The sequence below is a fragment of the Mycetomoellerius zeteki genome, unplaced genomic scaffold (genome assembly GCF_001594055.1).
Source record: "Mycetomoellerius zeteki isolate Tzet28-1 unplaced genomic scaffold, Tzet1.0 scaffold69, whole genome shotgun sequence".
Taxonomy (NCBI): Eukaryota; Metazoa; Arthropoda; class Insecta; order Hymenoptera; family Formicidae; genus Mycetomoellerius; species Mycetomoellerius zeteki.
Window position 1 is genome coordinate 250798 of NW_017257708.1, and position 19176 is coordinate 269973.

The 19176-nt window shown below is 39.3% G+C and overlaps 1 protein-coding gene across 2 annotated transcripts in view; it reads right to left on the bottom strand.

Annotated features, from left to right (window-relative positions):
- Positions 1-19176, bottom strand: part of LOC108728987 (uncharacterized) — a 187805-nt gene that overhangs the window by 45934 nt on the left and 122695 nt on the right. The window contains exon 3 of one of the 2 annotated variants that reach the window (XM_018457858.1): positions 18035-18079. The exons of the other annotated variant lie outside the window; for it this stretch is intronic. Within the exon in view, the coding sequence (XP_018313360.1) occupies positions 18035-18079 (45 nt within the window). The remainder of the gene's footprint in view (positions 1-18034; positions 18080-19176) is intronic. 2 annotated transcript variants of the gene reach the window in all.

Here is a 19176-nt window from a genome sequence, read left to right on the forward strand (position 1 = left end):
TGGGCCTCCATTCTGTAACTCTTAACGCAAGTTTCGTTAACGTTATAACGTCGTTGCGCAGCTTTTTTTTCATGGTAAAAAAACTGCGTAACGACTTATAACGATAACGAAATTGCGTTAAAAATTACAGAATAGCCCTGCAGTCCCTGTAACGACTGCATAACGAATTACAGAATTCCACTGCAGTAGAGCTATTCTGTAACTTTTAACGACAGTTCGGTATCGTTACATTGTCGTTGAGCAGCTTTTTCATCGTGTAAAATACCTACGCAACGACATCCCTAGCTAGTAAAATTGTCGTTAAAAAGTTACAGAATAGGCCTACTGGGCTTGGATCTTCTCACGGCAACCACGGCATCGATCTCGCGAGATCGACCAGACGACGTTGTCCTAACATATCGTTACTTTAGGCTGCCTGTCGAGCACCCAGCATTCGTAGTACTTACTCCATAGAGAGACTTAAGCTTCACGTGGTTGAGCGCGGGCACATCCACCATAGAGCACTTGAGTAGAATCGTGGTAGTTTGGCTGGGCATCCTTGTTGCTTTGCACTTGTCACGTGGAATGGACTGTTGTATCGCTGCTACTACTATTGCTCCGACTATCGATCACCGCACTGATAATACGGGAGACGTTCATTGGCAGTATTGACACGGGGCCGCGTGAAAATTACGATATCCAAATGCAGTGAAATGCAATTATACGATACGAATACACGAAATACGAAGGAATCGACGTACCGGGGAGGTTCCGACGACGCGATAAATAATAAAAAAAAAAGGGCAGTGTCACGGCAGTGGAATTTGCAGAATTGCAGCGCAAGACCAGCCTCGATCTCTCGTGCTCTTTTCGTCGCGAACGCGTTTTTTTTTTCTTTTCTTCCCCCCGAGTGCGAAGGGCGAAGAGAGCTCGTGAGCGAGAGCTACCGCGATGTACTCGCTCTCCCGCTTGACTGAGTGACTGACTGACTGACTGGTTTTCACTCACTCACAACACAGTATCCCGTGTGCGGGAATCGTGACCACCCGTCCCATCCCACCCGTGTACATTTCCTTATCCCCACCGTCCAGTCGTCGCGGCGTCGAGCGCCAATCGCCGCCGCCGAGAGAGCGCACGCACACGCGTGTCGTGGACCACGCGTGTGGAACAGCTGCTGCGCGGGCGCTCGTGTGTGCGTGCGTAGGTTTTACTTCACACGCACACTTGTCGTCTCTGCGTGCATGTGCGTGCGCATACGAGAGAGAAAATTGAATCGATCAATGGGAAAGGGTGTATCTGCCGAGATAATGAGACCTTTTTTGTTTTCTTTTTTTTTCCCCCAAGAAACGTGGGAAAAGGCTTTGAGCGTTTTTTTGCGTAATTTCCTGTAAAAGTCGATAACGAAGGGACATGATAAATCACGTCGTGATTTACAACGGAGGAATCGGATGTGCATGAGGAATGACACTTGAGACAACAGACGGCGGTGTTTAACACGTCAAAACAAAGAGCCTATCTCAAGCGGTGTAAACAGTATAAATCCGAACGCCATAAATTATCCGACTGAACAAATCGCAAAGAAACGTATCGGTATCTTCGCCGGTTGCCCGTACAATTTCCAGCGTTTCTATTGCATCGTGACCTCACTGTTATGATTTATAACTATCGCGAGGGAGTATCCTTCATACTCGCGACTATCTCGCCATATGAGGAGCATACGGACGCAAAACGAATGAATCGACCAGTTGCACGTCGTGAACAAAAAGTCGCCTGATTTACTTTCACTCTTATCTGTCGTTACACTCCCCGCGAACTGACGTGTGGAAATTGCAGATTTGCGCGGCGACTCACTTCCGCCTGGTTTTCAAGAGTCAATGAAACGCGAGGCGAATGCGCTCGTAAAACCTTGAAAACTGTGTTCTTCGAACAGGAATAATTTTCTCGCGCCATTAAAAAAAAAAACATGTTGAACAAACAAAAATCACATTAAAGATATTTTTATGGAAAAATGATACATTTGTAGCTCTCCCAACAAATAGAAAAACTTTAATAAGGAACAAAATTGACACTAGAATTGCAATGTTTGAATTTAGAAAACTCATTACATAATTTTGAAGAATATTTTATAATTAAAAATATAATGTGAAAAAAGTGAAGTTATGCATGTTCATTATTTTAGTTAAAACGTTCCAAATCAAAATTTTAAAACTGTCCTACAGAAAAGTTGCTATTTTTGAGATGTATCACTTTTCTATCAACGGCCGAGCAATATATTTAAATAAATATAGACATAATAGTATTAAAATTAATAATTATGAATTATTTAAATGCAATAGTTAAACAATTATAATTCAAATTAACAATTTAAAGAACACACGCGCGAATAAAGGAAGGAGTTGTAGATGAAATACGAATGAAATAAAGTTGCAGGAAACTTGGAACGATATCTCACGATGTAGCTACATCGTAATCGTGCCACCGTCGTGGTCAGGATCAACTTGTCAAGGTAATGTCCAGCGGTTAAGACGCTCTGCTTTACCTCAGTAAAACCACAACGGATGAAAACCACAGATTTCTCGATCGCGTGAGGACAGATCTTCGTTGCTGCTGTCACAGCAGCAGCAGCAGATGAGTAAGTTTTTCACGTTGGTGTTGCGAGCGCGTGTCTCGTGATACTTATCTTGATTTCGTGCTCCGTCTGTGAAATGTCGGCTGCCAGTCTGTTACGCAAGTCTGTTGCCGCGGCCTTTAACCTCGGGCAGGGTCAAGCGCCAGCGAATTGACACCTCATTTAGCGTCTTTGGAAGGATTCCCAGTTAGACACTTCATGATAATGAAAAAGCCGTAAATTTACCGCTCGAGACAATTAGCTTTAGTTCTTTCAGTCCCAGTGTGCTATAATTTCTTAGTTTAAAAATGATATACTATCTATAGATACGAGTTTTTAAATAGATTTGCACTAAGAACCTGCGTTATATATACTCTTTTATTATTGACTTACAAGAGAAGTTTCACAACTGTCCGGAACCGATTTGATTCTCCATGAAATATGTTGTTAAACACGAAAATCTAAGAGAGAGACACGTATTTTTTTATACGTTCGCTAACTCATGTTTAAGGGGTGAAATACCCCTTTGAAAAAAAAAAGGTATTTCTATTTCGAGCCAAATACCGGAAGTAAAAGATGGAAAAAAATTTGTTAAACAAAAGTTGTACAGTTTCAAGAGTACTTTAATGTTGTGAACAAAAAAAATTCTTTTAATTTTTTTGTTTAACAATTGTTAACAAAAAAATTTTTTTTTCTTCACAACATTGAAGTACCTACTCTTGAAACCGTACAACTTAGTTTAACAAATTTTTTTTCATCTTTTATACTTCCGACGGTATTCGGCTCGAAATAGAAACAGAAATACGTTTTTCTTCAAAGGGGTGTTTCACCCCTTAAACATGAGTTAGCGCACGTATAAAAAAATATGTGTCTCTTAGATTTTCGTGTTTAACAACATATTTTATGGAGAATCAAATCGGTTCCGGACAGTTGTGAAACTTCTCTTGTTAGTTCAGAAAGCCTCTATCTTATATAGTTTAAAAATTATAATTTCTTCAAATTAATAAAAAACATTTATGTATAAATTTAGATATATCGTATAATTAATTTTACACAACCAGAACCGATAAGGTTCTTAAAAAACAAAAAAAAACCCACAAGAAATTTTGTACGTCTAGACAGCACGTTTACGTCATCGAGAAGAGTATCCCGATAATAGCGAGGTCGAAGTCAACGAGACGAATGCCCAATACGCTTGTCCGATCACGTAACAGCAACGGTTCGTAACGGGCCCAGCTCTGTCGCGATGTCGGGGCCCGCCTAGAATCTCGGCGATATTGTGGTCCCGTCGTTCGCCAGCCAAGCAGCCAGCCGACGGCATAATAATCGCATAAATTCGCGGAAGCGTAGCAGGCCCGACGACATTGGGACTCGAGTGTCGCCATACGCGACTTCCTCTCTTCATCCCTCCCGATCTTAATCCTTCCCTTCTCCGCGCTTTCAACCGGCGGGGCGCTTACGACAAGAGACTTTAACCATAAGTGGACAATGGAAGACCGCGCGGGGCCCATTATATACGGCGCGAACGGTGCATTTACGAGGGTGTGCGCTCGCGCTCGCGTGGGTGTTCGTCGTGTACACGTGACTGCGAGTCTTTGTTGTGCCATCGTAAAGAAGAAACGGCGGAGGGACGAGATCGTGCCGAGGCCGAGGTATACGCGACAGCTGTCTGACCCGATTCTGCGAAAAGACTTCTAACCGTAATCGCGCGGTAGGCAAGCGTTTTTTTTTTCGTGACATCGTTGTCGTCGAGGAAAAGCGAACGCACGCGAGCAGATATCTATGTTCTCTAGATAAAATAGCAGTGAGTGACCTCACCTGCGCAATTACGTAGCGAACTACCGGCACTGACTCATTATCGGAGACGCGCATGAGTGTACTCACTTCCACAAACTCCAAATTATATTTTTCAGGATTTTCTTTATCTTCGTATACTTGCGTATGAATCGATAAGTCAGTTTACGGAAAAAAAATCTGATTGCATAAATTGAAAGTCGGATGAAGTCAACCAGAAAGGTTGACAAATCAGATGCTTGTAATTAAATCTGTCAAACATTCTAGTCGAGATAATCAGAAATTCAATTACCCTCATTACACGGAAAAATATTAATTAGAAATCTTTGTGGAAAGAATGATTTTGCTGAAGTATCTAAAAATTTAGCTAGATATAGATCTGAAAATAATTTTGTTGGACCATCAAAATAATTATGTAGGATTTTTAAACGTGAAAAGCAATGCTGTATAAAATTTTGACATTCTAGCAATCAGTTAGAGTTCTAGGTATATTTCTTTTGATTGTTCAACAAAACACAGTATCTTTACATCGGTACCTAGTTAAATTTTTTAATACTTTAGCAAAACCATTCTTTCCACAAAGATTTCTGATTAGTATGATCAGAATGTATTCTGTATTTCTTGTTGATATAGGCTGCGGTCCACTTGACGCTACAAACGCTTCGAAGCATTCTTTGATTAGTTAATTCGTAAAATTCTTTGTTCTGATTGGTCGCTTCGAAGCGTTTGTAGCGTCAAGTGGACCACAGCCATAATCAAAACATTTTTCTAAATGTTCGGTTTCAAACTTAACACCGTGATCTACATCACCACTTTCTCTATACTGAAAGCAATGTTAGTATGAATAATCATTACTTTATTGATATATGAATTATAAAACTTTCTTACTCTTTAATTTAAAAATACGTTAAAGTAATTTTAATTAAAACACAATTTTTAAATAAAAAAATACGAAATTTTTTGTAATTCACATTCAGAACGAAATAATGGTTATTCGTATCAAAAATTTCTTTCAGCATATTGCTAATATATAATACATTCCTGATATTAAACAACGTAAGGCGATATATCTGAAATAATAGAAAGTCAAGTTCCACGTAATTAAAAATTTCCAATGACTTCGCTTCATGGAATGAATTCGTCGGGATAAATCCAACTCACACGTTAAATAATTAATTCGCAAAATCGAATGCCAATGCAAATGCGTCGAAAGACACACAGCGGTAGTCGCGTCTCGCTGGAGCAATATGAAAAAGACGCGTGAGTCATCATCAGAGATCATATACCGCGTCATGAAAGTGAGAGGAACAATCGCGCTGACTCAATACAGTATTTACCTGAAAACGAAATCTCACGCGGCAAATCAGATGCAGGTGCAAAACGTACCTTCGCTTCGGCAGTGTGACTGCAATTTTGCATTTTGTTAGTAATATCTTTCCGGAATTCTGATAATAAAATTCTACGAGGAAACGCGTCATTATCGCCCAGTGTCAGCAGTGTCGAGCATCAGTAGGAATATTTCCTAATGCCCAGACTCTATCTCTTTTTCGGATCGTTAACAAATTACAACGCATAAATATTATTTTTTGCATATGAATACCATTTTCGCCTATTCGGATGCAGAACCGTATACTGAAAAAAAATATCTGATAATAATAATCAAGCCTAGACGATAATTACTAAAGATGAAATAATTGAAGAAATAATTTCAATTAAATGTTCGATTAATAATCAAAATTCATTAAAGTAAAATAAATGCTTATTTTAGTTTTTTAATATCATCCTTTTTTCCAATTATTACCAAATGATTGGTTATTATTATTATTATTATATATGTTTGATATTTATTAAATTGCACCAATACGCTAAACAAAATAATTTGGTTAACTTTCAAATTTTTTTAGTGTATGTCTCGTGATTTCATTCCACAAAAATAATCAGTGATTTTATATAAATAAAATCCCTTTTTTAAATTATCTCTGGACAAGGAAAACATACACATTTGCATTTCTGAAACCGACGGAAAAACCTCGAAACGTCACGATTCATAGGTCGCATTCGAATCTATCATATCGCAAAACGGATGCAGTCACCCAGGAAAAAGATTCGTGCATTTTTCATTTTTCATGGAAGAGGTCAACGATTAGAAAAAAAAGGAAAAGGATCAGAATAAACGCATTTCGAGCGATAATTCCAGTCGCGCTCGTAAACAAGAAAAAGCCGCTTTCTCTCGTGATTTATTTATATCCCATGCATCACTTTCTGACGCATTGTATTATCATATGTACATAATAACGAGGCGGATCTATCGTTGTCTATTTACTTGCGCGCTTCGGGAAGAACGCAATCAGCTGGAAACCGATACGAATTTGAGTCCCGTTTAATCCTCAACTCGCTCTCGGGAATACTTGACTTATGTGACAACCACGATCCTGATGATTCCGCAGGGCAGAGATATTCTCGCGGTAATATTCCCTCTATCTCCTTCATGCTCTCTGCATGCGTTTTGTTTAGTAATAGCGGTGTTCCATAATAATCGCGACGGTAAACGGACGGACGTGCCATGTCGAAGTTCATAAAAATCGAAATTGCACCGTGAGTGTAGCTATACGTGCGGAGTGTATGGAAATACAATTATGGGCGTATACCTACCAACCGCTCTTTCGAAACAATATCATGTACCGTTTTACATTGTCGACCTCTGTACGGCTTATATCGTTTCTTCACGATTTAAAATATATAGATTTATATATAGATGTAATATCTCCGCGTCCTTCAGCTTCTGAACGGTAAAGTACTCGCTCACGTTGCAAGTTGCCATAACACTTCCTGGAGGCGAGTGTTACTCGCGCGCTCGCAAGTGCTAATTTTCCGCTTCGTTCGAGGTGTTGCGGCAACTCGCGGGAAAACGAGGCAATTTTTGCTTTCGACGCTTGCTCCGAACTATCGAAAAAGTGCCTAAAAGTCGAAAGTTCGCGCGAACTTCGCCGTGTCCGTCGGCGCGCGCGTGTTCTCTCTGATGGAAATAAAGACACGATTCCGCGGGCAAGATACGTCCGAGGCCTAGCTCGCGAGAGTGCCTGGCATACTTTATGCTTCCGCGAATTCGCGTAAAACGGGTAACGACTGAAATTTCATTATTATTGCTGTGGCGGGCGCAACACTCGCGGGCCGCTTTGTCGTTCACCTCGTTCTGTATTGCGTTCGTTCCTGATGCAGAAACGCGACCTGGAGCAGCCATGGGTAAACCACCGATTTCTCACGTTTGAGCTCGTTGGAACGATCGAATTTACCGCAATTTTTAAATCTTACTCGACGCAATGCTCGAGCCACCATTCGGAATGCTGCGAATTGCAGAGCGTTAAGCCCGTGTCACATTACGCATCGGAAACTGATGATTGAAGATTGCAAATTAGAGATTAGAATTCGATTAACCAGGTAACTTTAATTTTAATCCATTTCATTCTGATTTGCTAAATTCTAATCTTAAATTTGCAAGCCTTAATTTCCAATACAAACACTGAAAAAAAATACTAAATTTTGATAAATCATCTGTTTGAATAGTGCTAGCTAAATATTTACTCTGAAAAAAATTCATGTAATTTTACATGGAAATTACATATTCATGATTGAAAAATGATCTAAATATGATTGGAAATTTATAGGAAATTGTAAATTTCCAATCATATTTAGATTATTTTCCAATCATGAACATGTAATTTCCATGTAAAATTACATGAATTTTTTTCAGTATAAATACAAAGATATATTTATTTGGTACAAGAACGATTAATTTGATTTAATTATTATTTCTGTTTATTGAGCAAATATTTATTTACTGTAAGTAAATGTTTAGTACTATCCAAATAAATATTTATTAAAATTTAGTATATTTTTTCTCAGTGTATAGTATGATATGAATTAAAGCTCGATGCAAGCCAGAGACAAAGCGGTGGGTGAAAAGTGATTTCAGTCAAATTAATATCTGATTCATCATCATAAATTGGAAAACATTTTCCAGCGGAGAAGGGGAGTTATACTTATTGTAGTTCATATAATGATTATTCATCTAACATTACTCATTCGATTAAGTCGCATTATTCACGCAACACTAGTCATACGCACGTCTGAACTATTTAACAAACCAAAAAAAAAAAAAAGACTTTATTCTAAAATATTCTTTCAACGAAGTACGCAAATTGCGAAACGTGAACGCGTAAAAATGCAGATCGTTCATCAAGCTCGCGTTACTTCCTGCTCATTAATAATCTACACGAGCTTCGTGATGCTGCGCTCTTGTTGGCGTCGATAATTAACTCGGAAAAATCGTGAGCGTTTTATGAAAAAACTGCCATTTGTGCGAATAAACTGTGATACATCCTTCTGCGTTTCTTTTAAAAGAGATTTAAATAAGTTCCGGATGAAATTTCACATCTCCGTGAACTAAAACACCACCGAGTATCTCCAATATTTTCCGATATTTTCAGAATGCAAATAAAAAAACTAGATATATTTCTTACAACAGACATCAAAGACACAGTTGTCAAAAGATTAAAAATATTGAAGGAGATTGCCATAACGTAGAAGAAATAAAACATTATTATCATTTTAGAGGATTAAACTATTTTTTTTCATGAATTCTCGATTATCTCTTGCACCAGTAATAATAATTTAAAATTTTATGTGGTAGGAGAAGTTAAAATATCCCTTTTGTAGAGGAAAAACAAGATTGATATTCATTAAAAATGAATATTGGAAATTTTATATTCTTTTGTTATTAAGAGAGAGAAGTATTAAAATGTGTGTGTGGGGAATAATAGTATTTTAACTCAAACGTACTTTGGTAAAAATAATATAAAAATATTCTTGTTACGCGCGCGCATTACAGGCGCGTGTGAGAATAACATCAAAAACGGTAGAATAATATTATGAAAATAATGTCGAAACCATAAGCAGAAATAATTCATTTGAATTTGAAACTCGGCGAAAAAGACAGTCGATAATAAAAATATTATTTTTTTACGCGATTCGTTTCAGACACAGTAGAATCGCAAAGACACGAATTGTTTCGAGGAAAAGTACTCGGTCGTCTAATCGGTTTCCTGGACGAGATAAGGACAATCGTGGAACCCGGACACAGATATGACTCCGGCAACAAAAAAAAAGACAAAGACCGCTCGGACGTCATTAGGACATGCACGAAGAAAGAGACCTGCCGTTGGTATCTAAAGGTTTGTTCGTGTCGCAAGCTCCAACATGCTCCAACATGTTCCTACTCACTCTATCAAGCATGTTGGAGTGAGAAAGAGCTACGGTAGGAGCATACTGGAACATGTTGAAACATACGCGAACAAATCTTTCGAGTGTATAGCATGAGTAGTCCAGTCCGCTCCACTCCGCTCGCTCGTGACGCGCGTAATTGTGCGTTAGGTGCCGCCGACTTTTATCTAGTCAGGCAATGACTCACGCCAAATGCGGGTCGTACATTGAGAAAGCCGGAATTAAAATTCCGCTCTGAAAGCATGCCTGTCGCGTTACCGCGCGATCTTTCGCGCCGGCTGTCCTTTACACGCGAAACACGATTTTATCTCCTACCTCGCCTCTCCGACTTGTCGGTCCCTTTCTTTCTCCCGTCTGTCCGCTGTCCATCGTCGTTACTTTAAGGTTATCTCTGTACCGTAAGGGTAAGATAACGGTAAGAACGTTCCTGAGATACGACGAGAGAAAGTTTGGAAGAAGCTCTTCTTTACCTTTAGCATAACTTTTTCAAAAGACATAACCGCTCGACGCTCGTATTAATCTCGAGCGACCTACATTCGCGATGTTCCGGGATATCCTATATATGTACTTGCCTGGAACAATTTGTCTCGCGCCCTTCCTACTCCAAGCCAAATCTCGGCGCGGTACTGCCACTCGTGGAACTTCATTCGTTCTCGCTCGTCTTCCTGTCGCTTTATCGTTACTTTTGAGTAACGATACGATTTAACCCGCTTCAAGATTAACGTTCGATTGATATCGCGTGCTTCGACCGAAGTGTGCTAGTGTCTAAAGGCCCGTCTACAATACAGTAGTAAGCTTGGTTTAAGAAGTAAGAGTAAGAAAATAAAATTAATTTATCTCGCTTACGCCTACATCTACACCTACTCTAAACTCTTACATCTACTCTTACTTCTTAAACCAAGCTTACTACGTGTATTGTAGATGGGTCTTAACGAGCATAAGCTCGCGATCTCGACGACGATCGACAGACGACTGTCCCGCCATGCGCTCGTTCCGTAACACCGCCGGTGTTACACCAGGCGCCGCGTATGACTCACGTGCGTAAAGAATCTCTGGCGTGCGTGAGACACCGACGTGTATGAATGAAAATAACGTCGCGTTACCACGGTGACGAGGTGAGAGGTGTGTGGGTGCTCGAGGAAGTGTCGCTTTTATGAATGAACCGACGGCAATGCGCGCGGATGCGTATCTCTCGTCGGCGACGAGCGCTTGACGCAAAACAGTCCCCTTCGTTATAAACGCGCCGACCGTTTCCAGAAAGGATTTAACACCTTGCTGATCATAAAGGGTGATCAAAGCGGCGTCGCCCTTCCGCTGCAGTCCGTATCACAACAAAGCGTCGCGTCGGCGTGGTGTCGCCGTCACCAATCCGCGCCGACATTACGTGCGGATGTAAAAATTGCCGTTCAATGACGCGCCTTATCCTTGAAAAGTCTGATTTTGTCGAAAACGAATATTGCGATGATCCCGTCTGTCGTTTGACCTGAAACGTGATTGATCATCGCGCAACTCATTGACGGATCCAGAAATTTAAACCAGAATATGAAAAGATAAAATATTAAATTGTAATTTAAATTATCGAATTAACAAAATATTATTTAAATTTATAATTCATAAAACGTGTTGTTTAAAATTATATTAACACAAAAAGAATAATATAACAAAATTTATGTTTTTTGTATCTAGGATCTTCTTAAATTAAAAAATATTTTTGGAATATCAAGTGTGATTAAACATTTCGCTATAAATATTAAAAAAAAAAACAAAATTCTGAGGGGGGGAGGGCATGCCTCCCTCCGTGGATCCGCCGATGGCGCGACACGACATACTGTCGACGAAAGGAAATTGATTAATCAAGAAATCGTGAACAGACCGGTGCGATGATTATTTTCCTCGTACCGCGAACAAGAAGAATCCACGGTGATGTCTTGTAAAATGAATATTATTACTATTATTAATGTCACGTCGCGAGTAAATGCCCTATCATTATTACTGCTATCATTATTGCCTCGTTATGTGCGTTTCATGCGAAAAATCTCTACGCGAGACGTGGGCAGTACTCCGAGCACTTTGCGAGCGTGTGCGCGCGGAAAAAATTGCGCGGTCGAAGGCCTCGTCCGCGTAAAAAGTCGCGCCGGTTAAAAACGCGTTCTCCTCGACTTGCGAAAGTGTGACGACCGGCGTGTACCTGCGGACTTTTGAGCACGTATGCGCTTCGTGTCGGTGCAAACTGCAACGAGTAAGTAAACATGTTTAGCGCCCACTCGAGAGATTCGCAATGGTTCTCAAAACGCGAGACGAGCGGCGCGAGACCACCAGAGGAGAATCATTCGACTGCCGTCTTTTTCTTCCCCTTCGGGGTCCTCACGGATATGATATCGCCGTACGGTGCTATTGCGATTATTCTGCTTACACAGTCGACAACGGAATATCGTGTCGATTCTCAGGGGTTCTCTCAAGCTTCTCTCCTCATGTATGCTTTAACGACTCCGTGTTATGCGTCGTCTGCGATACACGGGGTAAGAAGAGTAAGAAATTGACCGATCACAGTCGATTGTTCTCACATTCGACTGCGATTGGTCAATTTCTTACTCCAGTGCTCGGATTGCACATTTCGGCCGATTTTCAGCTTGGTTTCTCTGATCGGCATTTAAACTGCGCGCGGGTTGACGAAGTAAAGGTGCTTCTACATAATTCGCAAATCGCAAAAGAATGGATTTGCGTTTGTTTTTTTTATTGCATGCAAGTTGGTTTTCGTCTGTGTGTGTCTTGCGGTGATCGTCATTCTGCGTCTGCGTTTGCAAACTACGTTTTGTAATTTGCGAGTTACGTAGCACCTTAAGGGGCTGAAAATCGTCCGAAATGTGCAACTAAATCCGAGCAATATCTTACTCTTATAAAACTTGAGCTTTAAGTCTCAACCTGTAAGAAATTGATCACAGCAATCGAATGTGAAGAGAATAATTGACTATGAGCGATATACATAATCCATTCTTATCTTAAGATAGTCTTAAGTAATGTTTTAAGATGCTAATGCAGCTTTCTGATTGGCTTATATGACATCTTAAGACTGTTTCAAATATAAAAATCGATTGTGAATACCGGCTTATGATTGGTCAATTTCTTAAGCGGTGCCTACAATGAAATTTTAAGGCGTAAAACTTGAGTTTTAAGCACTAAGCCGTAAGAAATTGACCAATAATAGTTGAGTATTCTCCTCACATTCGATAGTGATTGGTCAATTTCTTACGGCTTAGAGTTTAAAACATAAGATTTACGCTTCAAGATTTTATTGTAGACGCCGCTTAATACAAGTTCAACTAAAAACTCAGCTCGACTTCGAGAGCGAACGTTAATTAGGGAACAGTAATAAACTCGCCCGTCGTGCGCGCACAAGGAAAGAAATATGATTCTTTTGTTTATTTTATTATCGATGTACACAGCACGGTGCGCTCTGAGTTTAACGAAGCGTTGAACGCCACACGTGCTGAATAGAGACGAGAAATAGACTGTTAAAACACACCGGCACGCGCAGACGAGGTTGAGCTTAATTTGCGACGCGATTGTAACAAAACACTAGCCGCACGGAGCTTTCATTTGCGGATGATTAATTCTGCATCCGCGCATGCCTGAGCGTCTTGAGTCCGCAAACCGTTGCACTCGCCCACGTTTCGTTAACCGCCGTCGTGTTATATAGCGATAATAACGCAACACGATTCGCGGACTTCGTCCTATTATACGCGAAAGCCGACCGGATGATTCATCGCCGATACGTTCCGACAACGGCCTTGTTATCAATGGGTCGCCACTCTTAAGCCATTAACCCCCGTGTCGAAGGTTTATCGCTCGCTGCGGAGTAAATCGCAAGAGTCTTTTTATTCATTTTCTTTCCATTTCAGCGATTCGCGGTGGAAAACACGTATATATTATGCGTGCCGTGCAGAAATCATCGGGGCAAGAAAATGCGATTCGTCATCGACCTTGAATCCGTCCCGGCGCGAACGCTCCCTCTCTCGTGGGATAAGAGGGAGCCGCACGTGGAAAATAATAGAGAAACCATAGTAGCGGATAACAAACAACCGGGCACGTGGAGAGCCGGTGCAACGTCAGTTTGAACTTGTAAATTCCATTAAGCGCCAAGGCTGCATAATCCCATTGGACGGTACGTCCAATCAGCGTGAATTTACAACTAAAGGATTTGTATGAGCAGTGAGCATGCGACTTGCTATTCAGGATGCAGCTTAGCTGTAAAACGCACTGCGCTCGTTAAATCGACGAACAAGTGCTGTTCGATGGTACGCAAACGTGAGGAAAAATCGCAACAAAATCCTGTCAGTATAACCGAAACGAAATTCGAAACAATTTTTCGCATTCCGCGGAAAGAAAGAGCCGAAAAAAAATCTGGGAAAAAATCCATTTTCATCCTATCTCTCTGAGATTGATTGTTAAATCATTGATTTCCAATAGTCAATATTCTTTTTACACTGTTGGATATCAAACGAGCAATGATAATCCAATCTCTTGAGTTAAATAACATTTTGTTATTTTTAACTTTTTATGTGTCAAAAATTAGTTTTAAAGTAAATATCCATACTAATGTATACACTTAAAGTAAATAATAAACTAAATTTGGAACAAATTTACTACATTTTATTGAGTTAGATTGATCGACTTTATTGTTTTAGTTAAATTGACGATGTAAGAGGAACAATGGCGACCTATAGAAATGGTTCAAAATAACTTAAATTGAATATAATTTGACATTATGAGTTTAAGTTATAACAATAATAACAATAATAATTTATAATTTAGAGTACCCGTATTCGTATTAAATACTAATTCCCAGCCAAGCTTCAAAGTGACTCCTCTCCGTTGACAGTTGACTCGACGTTGAGTTCTTGTTAGTCGCACTTCAAGCAAACTACGAGACAGGACGGATATATCCCGAGCTTAAGTCAGTCTCTAGCCGAGTAATTAATTTGCATTCGCGAGACTAACACAGTCGCAAAATTATTCACGGTAAGGGCGACCTGTTTCCACTCTCCTATTCCAGGCATACGCGGGCCAACTTACTCAGGTCGCACCATTAGTCCTCGTTAATTAACGGTGATAAGATAACGTCACGATGATATCCCTACGATAGCGATTGCTGTTACATCCTCCTAATTCTCTGTCAACACATTCTATTATATTATCCGAATCTCCGAGAGTGCACGATTAACTCGAAGTACTCTCGCCATGTAAAACGAAGGAGTTCAACTGCCACGCCTTTCAAGGAATGAAATATTTTTCAGTAAAGTGTATATATTTTTCATATTATCGTTCTTTACGATACCGAATCTCTCGCCTAGATCTGTTAGTCGTGAAAGCAACGATCGCGCGGCGCGAAAACGGAATCGAAGTAGCAGCGGACACGTGTACGATCGCGCGTAATTGAAGAAATTTACGCGTACGTTGTTTAACGGCCGTGACAATTAGAGATGGAGAAAGTAAGGAAGTATTAGCGAGTCACCGTCGTCCTCTAACAAGACATCTTCGACGAGACGGTTTAACGAGGCACCGCACAGTTAATACACAGTCAACAGCTTCGTTGAATCTTAAACATGACTGATCAAACACATTGTTGGTCAATTAACAGACTTATCGATCGGTGTATTTGGAGAATTGCGAGATTTTCACGGTCAATAATCGCCGTCTGATACTGCTGGAAAGTCTACTTTTAAAACTAACGTACGTCGCGTACATGCATGTACACGCAGAATTTGCATTTGCGCATAGGAGACTTTCGCGGAAATCTCGCAGTCGACGGACTGCAAACTATATGGCCAACCATTCGATTGTCGGTTCCAAGAGACGGACAGCTCGGTGAAATCAACTCAATTAGCGTTGAATGTTTTATTCGCCGGGAGAATCCTAAGTTAAGAATGCGCATATTCGCCAGCGTAATCAGGGTCGCTCACGCATACACACAATCCGTCGGGTGAAATTGACCATGAATTTTTCTGGCCTGCTTCCTTATATATTTGATGAAGGTTCTGTGGCTTTTGATGCGCAAGCTCCGATCCACCCTAAGGACACCGTTTTTGCACTTTGATAAATATGCATTTGATACACTGAACCAAAACTGTACGTAAATACAATAAAATATTCATTGAATTATGAAAAAATAATGAAAATTGGTCCAATGAATTCTCATAATGATTTAGATTATAAAACTATTACTAGAATTCATTGCAAGAATGAATATATAGTTGTATAAATGAATCCAGTTATTGTATCAATGAATTAACTACATTAAGTCGGACATTGATTAACGATCATTCATTGGACCAAAAATGAATAAAATTTTTTTCAGTGTAATGCACCGCCCGACCGAAGATATCTTCGGATATTTCTACCCTCGTTTCTATCGTACCATATCTCGTATATTTTACGTCGTAGTCACTTTCACAAATTTGCATAATCATCGTACTTCCGTATATCTTATATTCGGGCGATAAATATCGCTATATTGCACTTCGATTAATTTCTTACTCAGTATAAAGTTCTACAAGCCCATCTGCGTTGCAAATTGAAGCGAGATTACTTCAAGTTCGCCTTACAGTAAGAAGAAAAGTTTTATGATTGTTCAACGTTTAAAAAAGTAATTTACAACAAACAAGAGGAACATCATAGTCCACGAAAGTAACTGGAACACGAGAAACTCGTTGATTATTTTCTCGAGCGGAGAATAACTTGAGTTAACTTGAAACACTTTTGCTCTAGCGCATGTGCGGGATAGTAATCTCTAATAAGGCAGGTTATTTCCGAAGAGACTTGTTAGTGAAAACGCACGCGGACACAACTTTGGGATTTCTCCCGTGCAATAAACCTACTCAAGTATAACAAGATTTACGTGTTCGTTAGGTTATAACTTATCTACGTATTACTTACGTACGTACATTAGTATCGATATTAGTTTCTCTTCATACATATTTAACCGTTTATTATTCGCGTAAATTGTACAAAACACCCCTACCTTACTTTGCTAAATGTATGAATTTATATTTAGCGCAAATTGTTTCACAACTAAAAAGAAATTGTATTTATTGATCAATGTATGTATATGGGGTGTAACTGAAATAACGCCCACTAATCATACAGTGCTATTCCTAATAAAAAACTAAATCGAAAAATCCTATATAGACTCAAATGATAAAAATAATTTTAAAATCAAAGGCTACGAGTCTGCCGTCTTGTCAGAACAAGATAGCAAGTGTTAGAAATCAACCCAATTTATTTTTTAGCATTACCGTCTGCATCATTTGAAGAATTAAAGAAAAAAACATAAGAGAAATCAAATTTGAAGAGGTGTATTTTATAATGATTGCTTTAACATCGCATAAAATTTGAAGAGGAATAATTTAAAATAACTGCCTTAACATTATGTATGACAAATTAATCGCACAAGTTTGTTTATATTTTATTTACTGTTTTTAATATTTTAATATTGTGTACACTGAAGATGACCCGATAAGGGTTCAAACGTTTGTGTATTAATGTACTTATTATATACTTAATTATTAAATATTAGGTTGATTTCTAACACTTGTCATCTTGTTATGACTCGTAACCTTTGATTTTAAAATTATATTTATTTTTATCTGAAAGATGTACGCACAGAAAGAACTATTTTATCGAAATTATTTAAAAGACTTGCCAAATACAGGTCTAAAAATAATTTTGTTGGGCCATAATTATTATCGACATAATTATGTAGGACTCTCAAACCGATTGCTAAAATGTTAAAATTTTTTGCAGCCTCGCTCATTGTTTGAAATTCCTACGTAATTATTATATTTTGATGATCCAACAAAGGTATTTTCAGATTTGTATCTAGCTAAGTTTTTAACAATCGGTCTTTCCGTAGAATATTATCAATCTTAATTGATTGTAAATCATCAGAAAGAACAATGAAAATTAAGATATAACGTTGGGGTGTCAGAAGCACCTCACGAATAATGTGAAGTTAAGTGGCGATAAGAATGCGACGATGACGATGTGTCGCTTATTGTCTTTTGCGGCGTTGTAACATAATGCATCGCAAAAATATTCGCAGTCATACGCATATCCGGACACCCGAGTCGGAGTGGATGCGAACTATTCTCCGCCATGTTATTAAACAGCCCTTCCTGTTCAATGTAATGCGACATGCATACTAATCGAACGGACTTGTATCGACAAGATCCGGCCACGTGGGTGGAAATCGTCGTGGGCATCCACTTAGTGGGACCAGCGGATTAGCGGTTCTCAGCGCGGATTTCTCACCGTGACTAATCCTCGGCCAACGAAAAGATCGACTACGACTTCTAACGACAATTTAAATTGACTCACCCTTCCCTTCTTTTCTGTCGCATGTTCTTTGGATCGCCTACTCACCTGCAAGTCAGAATAACACAAAAATTAGAATCAAAGGAAATCTTTAACGTGTACGTCTTATTCTAAGAAGCGTTTTTTCTCTAAATAAAATTGTGACAACAAGAAATACAAAATAAAAGAAATTGAATTTTTGTAACGAGAGATTTTAACCGCGTCCTGATACATTTACGCTTAAAATTCCTACATCGATCGGATGAATGCACGTCTTCAAGATCATTTCTTGTGTCGAATGCATCGGACGAGTGACTTGAACGAAGGAATGCGCCAATAAAGGCACAAGTGCAATGACTGACAAATTACTTCGATGCATTCTGCGGCGCACTGATAAAGTCCATTGGACTTTTGTGGTCGCTCGTTGCTCTTTGTCATCCTGTTATGGAGAATTAGCCATCTCACTTCGCTAAACTTTACAATGCGCAATCGCGATGCTATGCGAAACGAAAGGAAACCACCGCGAATGCGCGAGCGACCGGAATCGCAATATTTATTCACTCTGAACAAACAATAAAAACAAAACAAATTATACGACAATAGGAATGTAATATATCTATATAGGATACTCTCTCTGCTCTTTCTCTGTCCTCCTCAGATCACTTTTTCTTAAACAATTAATCGAGTAAATATAGAACTGAACTCTAACTTTTATTGCGTTTTAAACACGCGATGTTACTTTCACCGAACGCCTAGTTTTAAGTAATTAAACTTGAATGACTGTAATTTCTAATGTGTGTCGCATCTCATCGAAAACGAGTTGTACAGAAAAGGATAAAAAAATGTATATCTTGTTGCAATATATAATATTACGATCGATAGATTAAAGTACATGAGCCATTTCCATTCTTGATCGGTGATAAAGCTTAACGTTCATGTACGGTAATAAAAATGTATTGGTGGAAACGTATTAAATCGGGACAATGCCGTGCGAAACTTTCGTCAGGAACATTTCATGCGAAAGGTCGCCGTCCATGGAATTCGCCGAAAAATTCGCCATAGTTTTCGGTGAAGGCTCACTTATGAAATTAACAGGGAAACCGACCCACTAACCACTTGATGAATCGCCTCGCAATTTTAGCGATTCGCTAATGTGACAAGCGTCG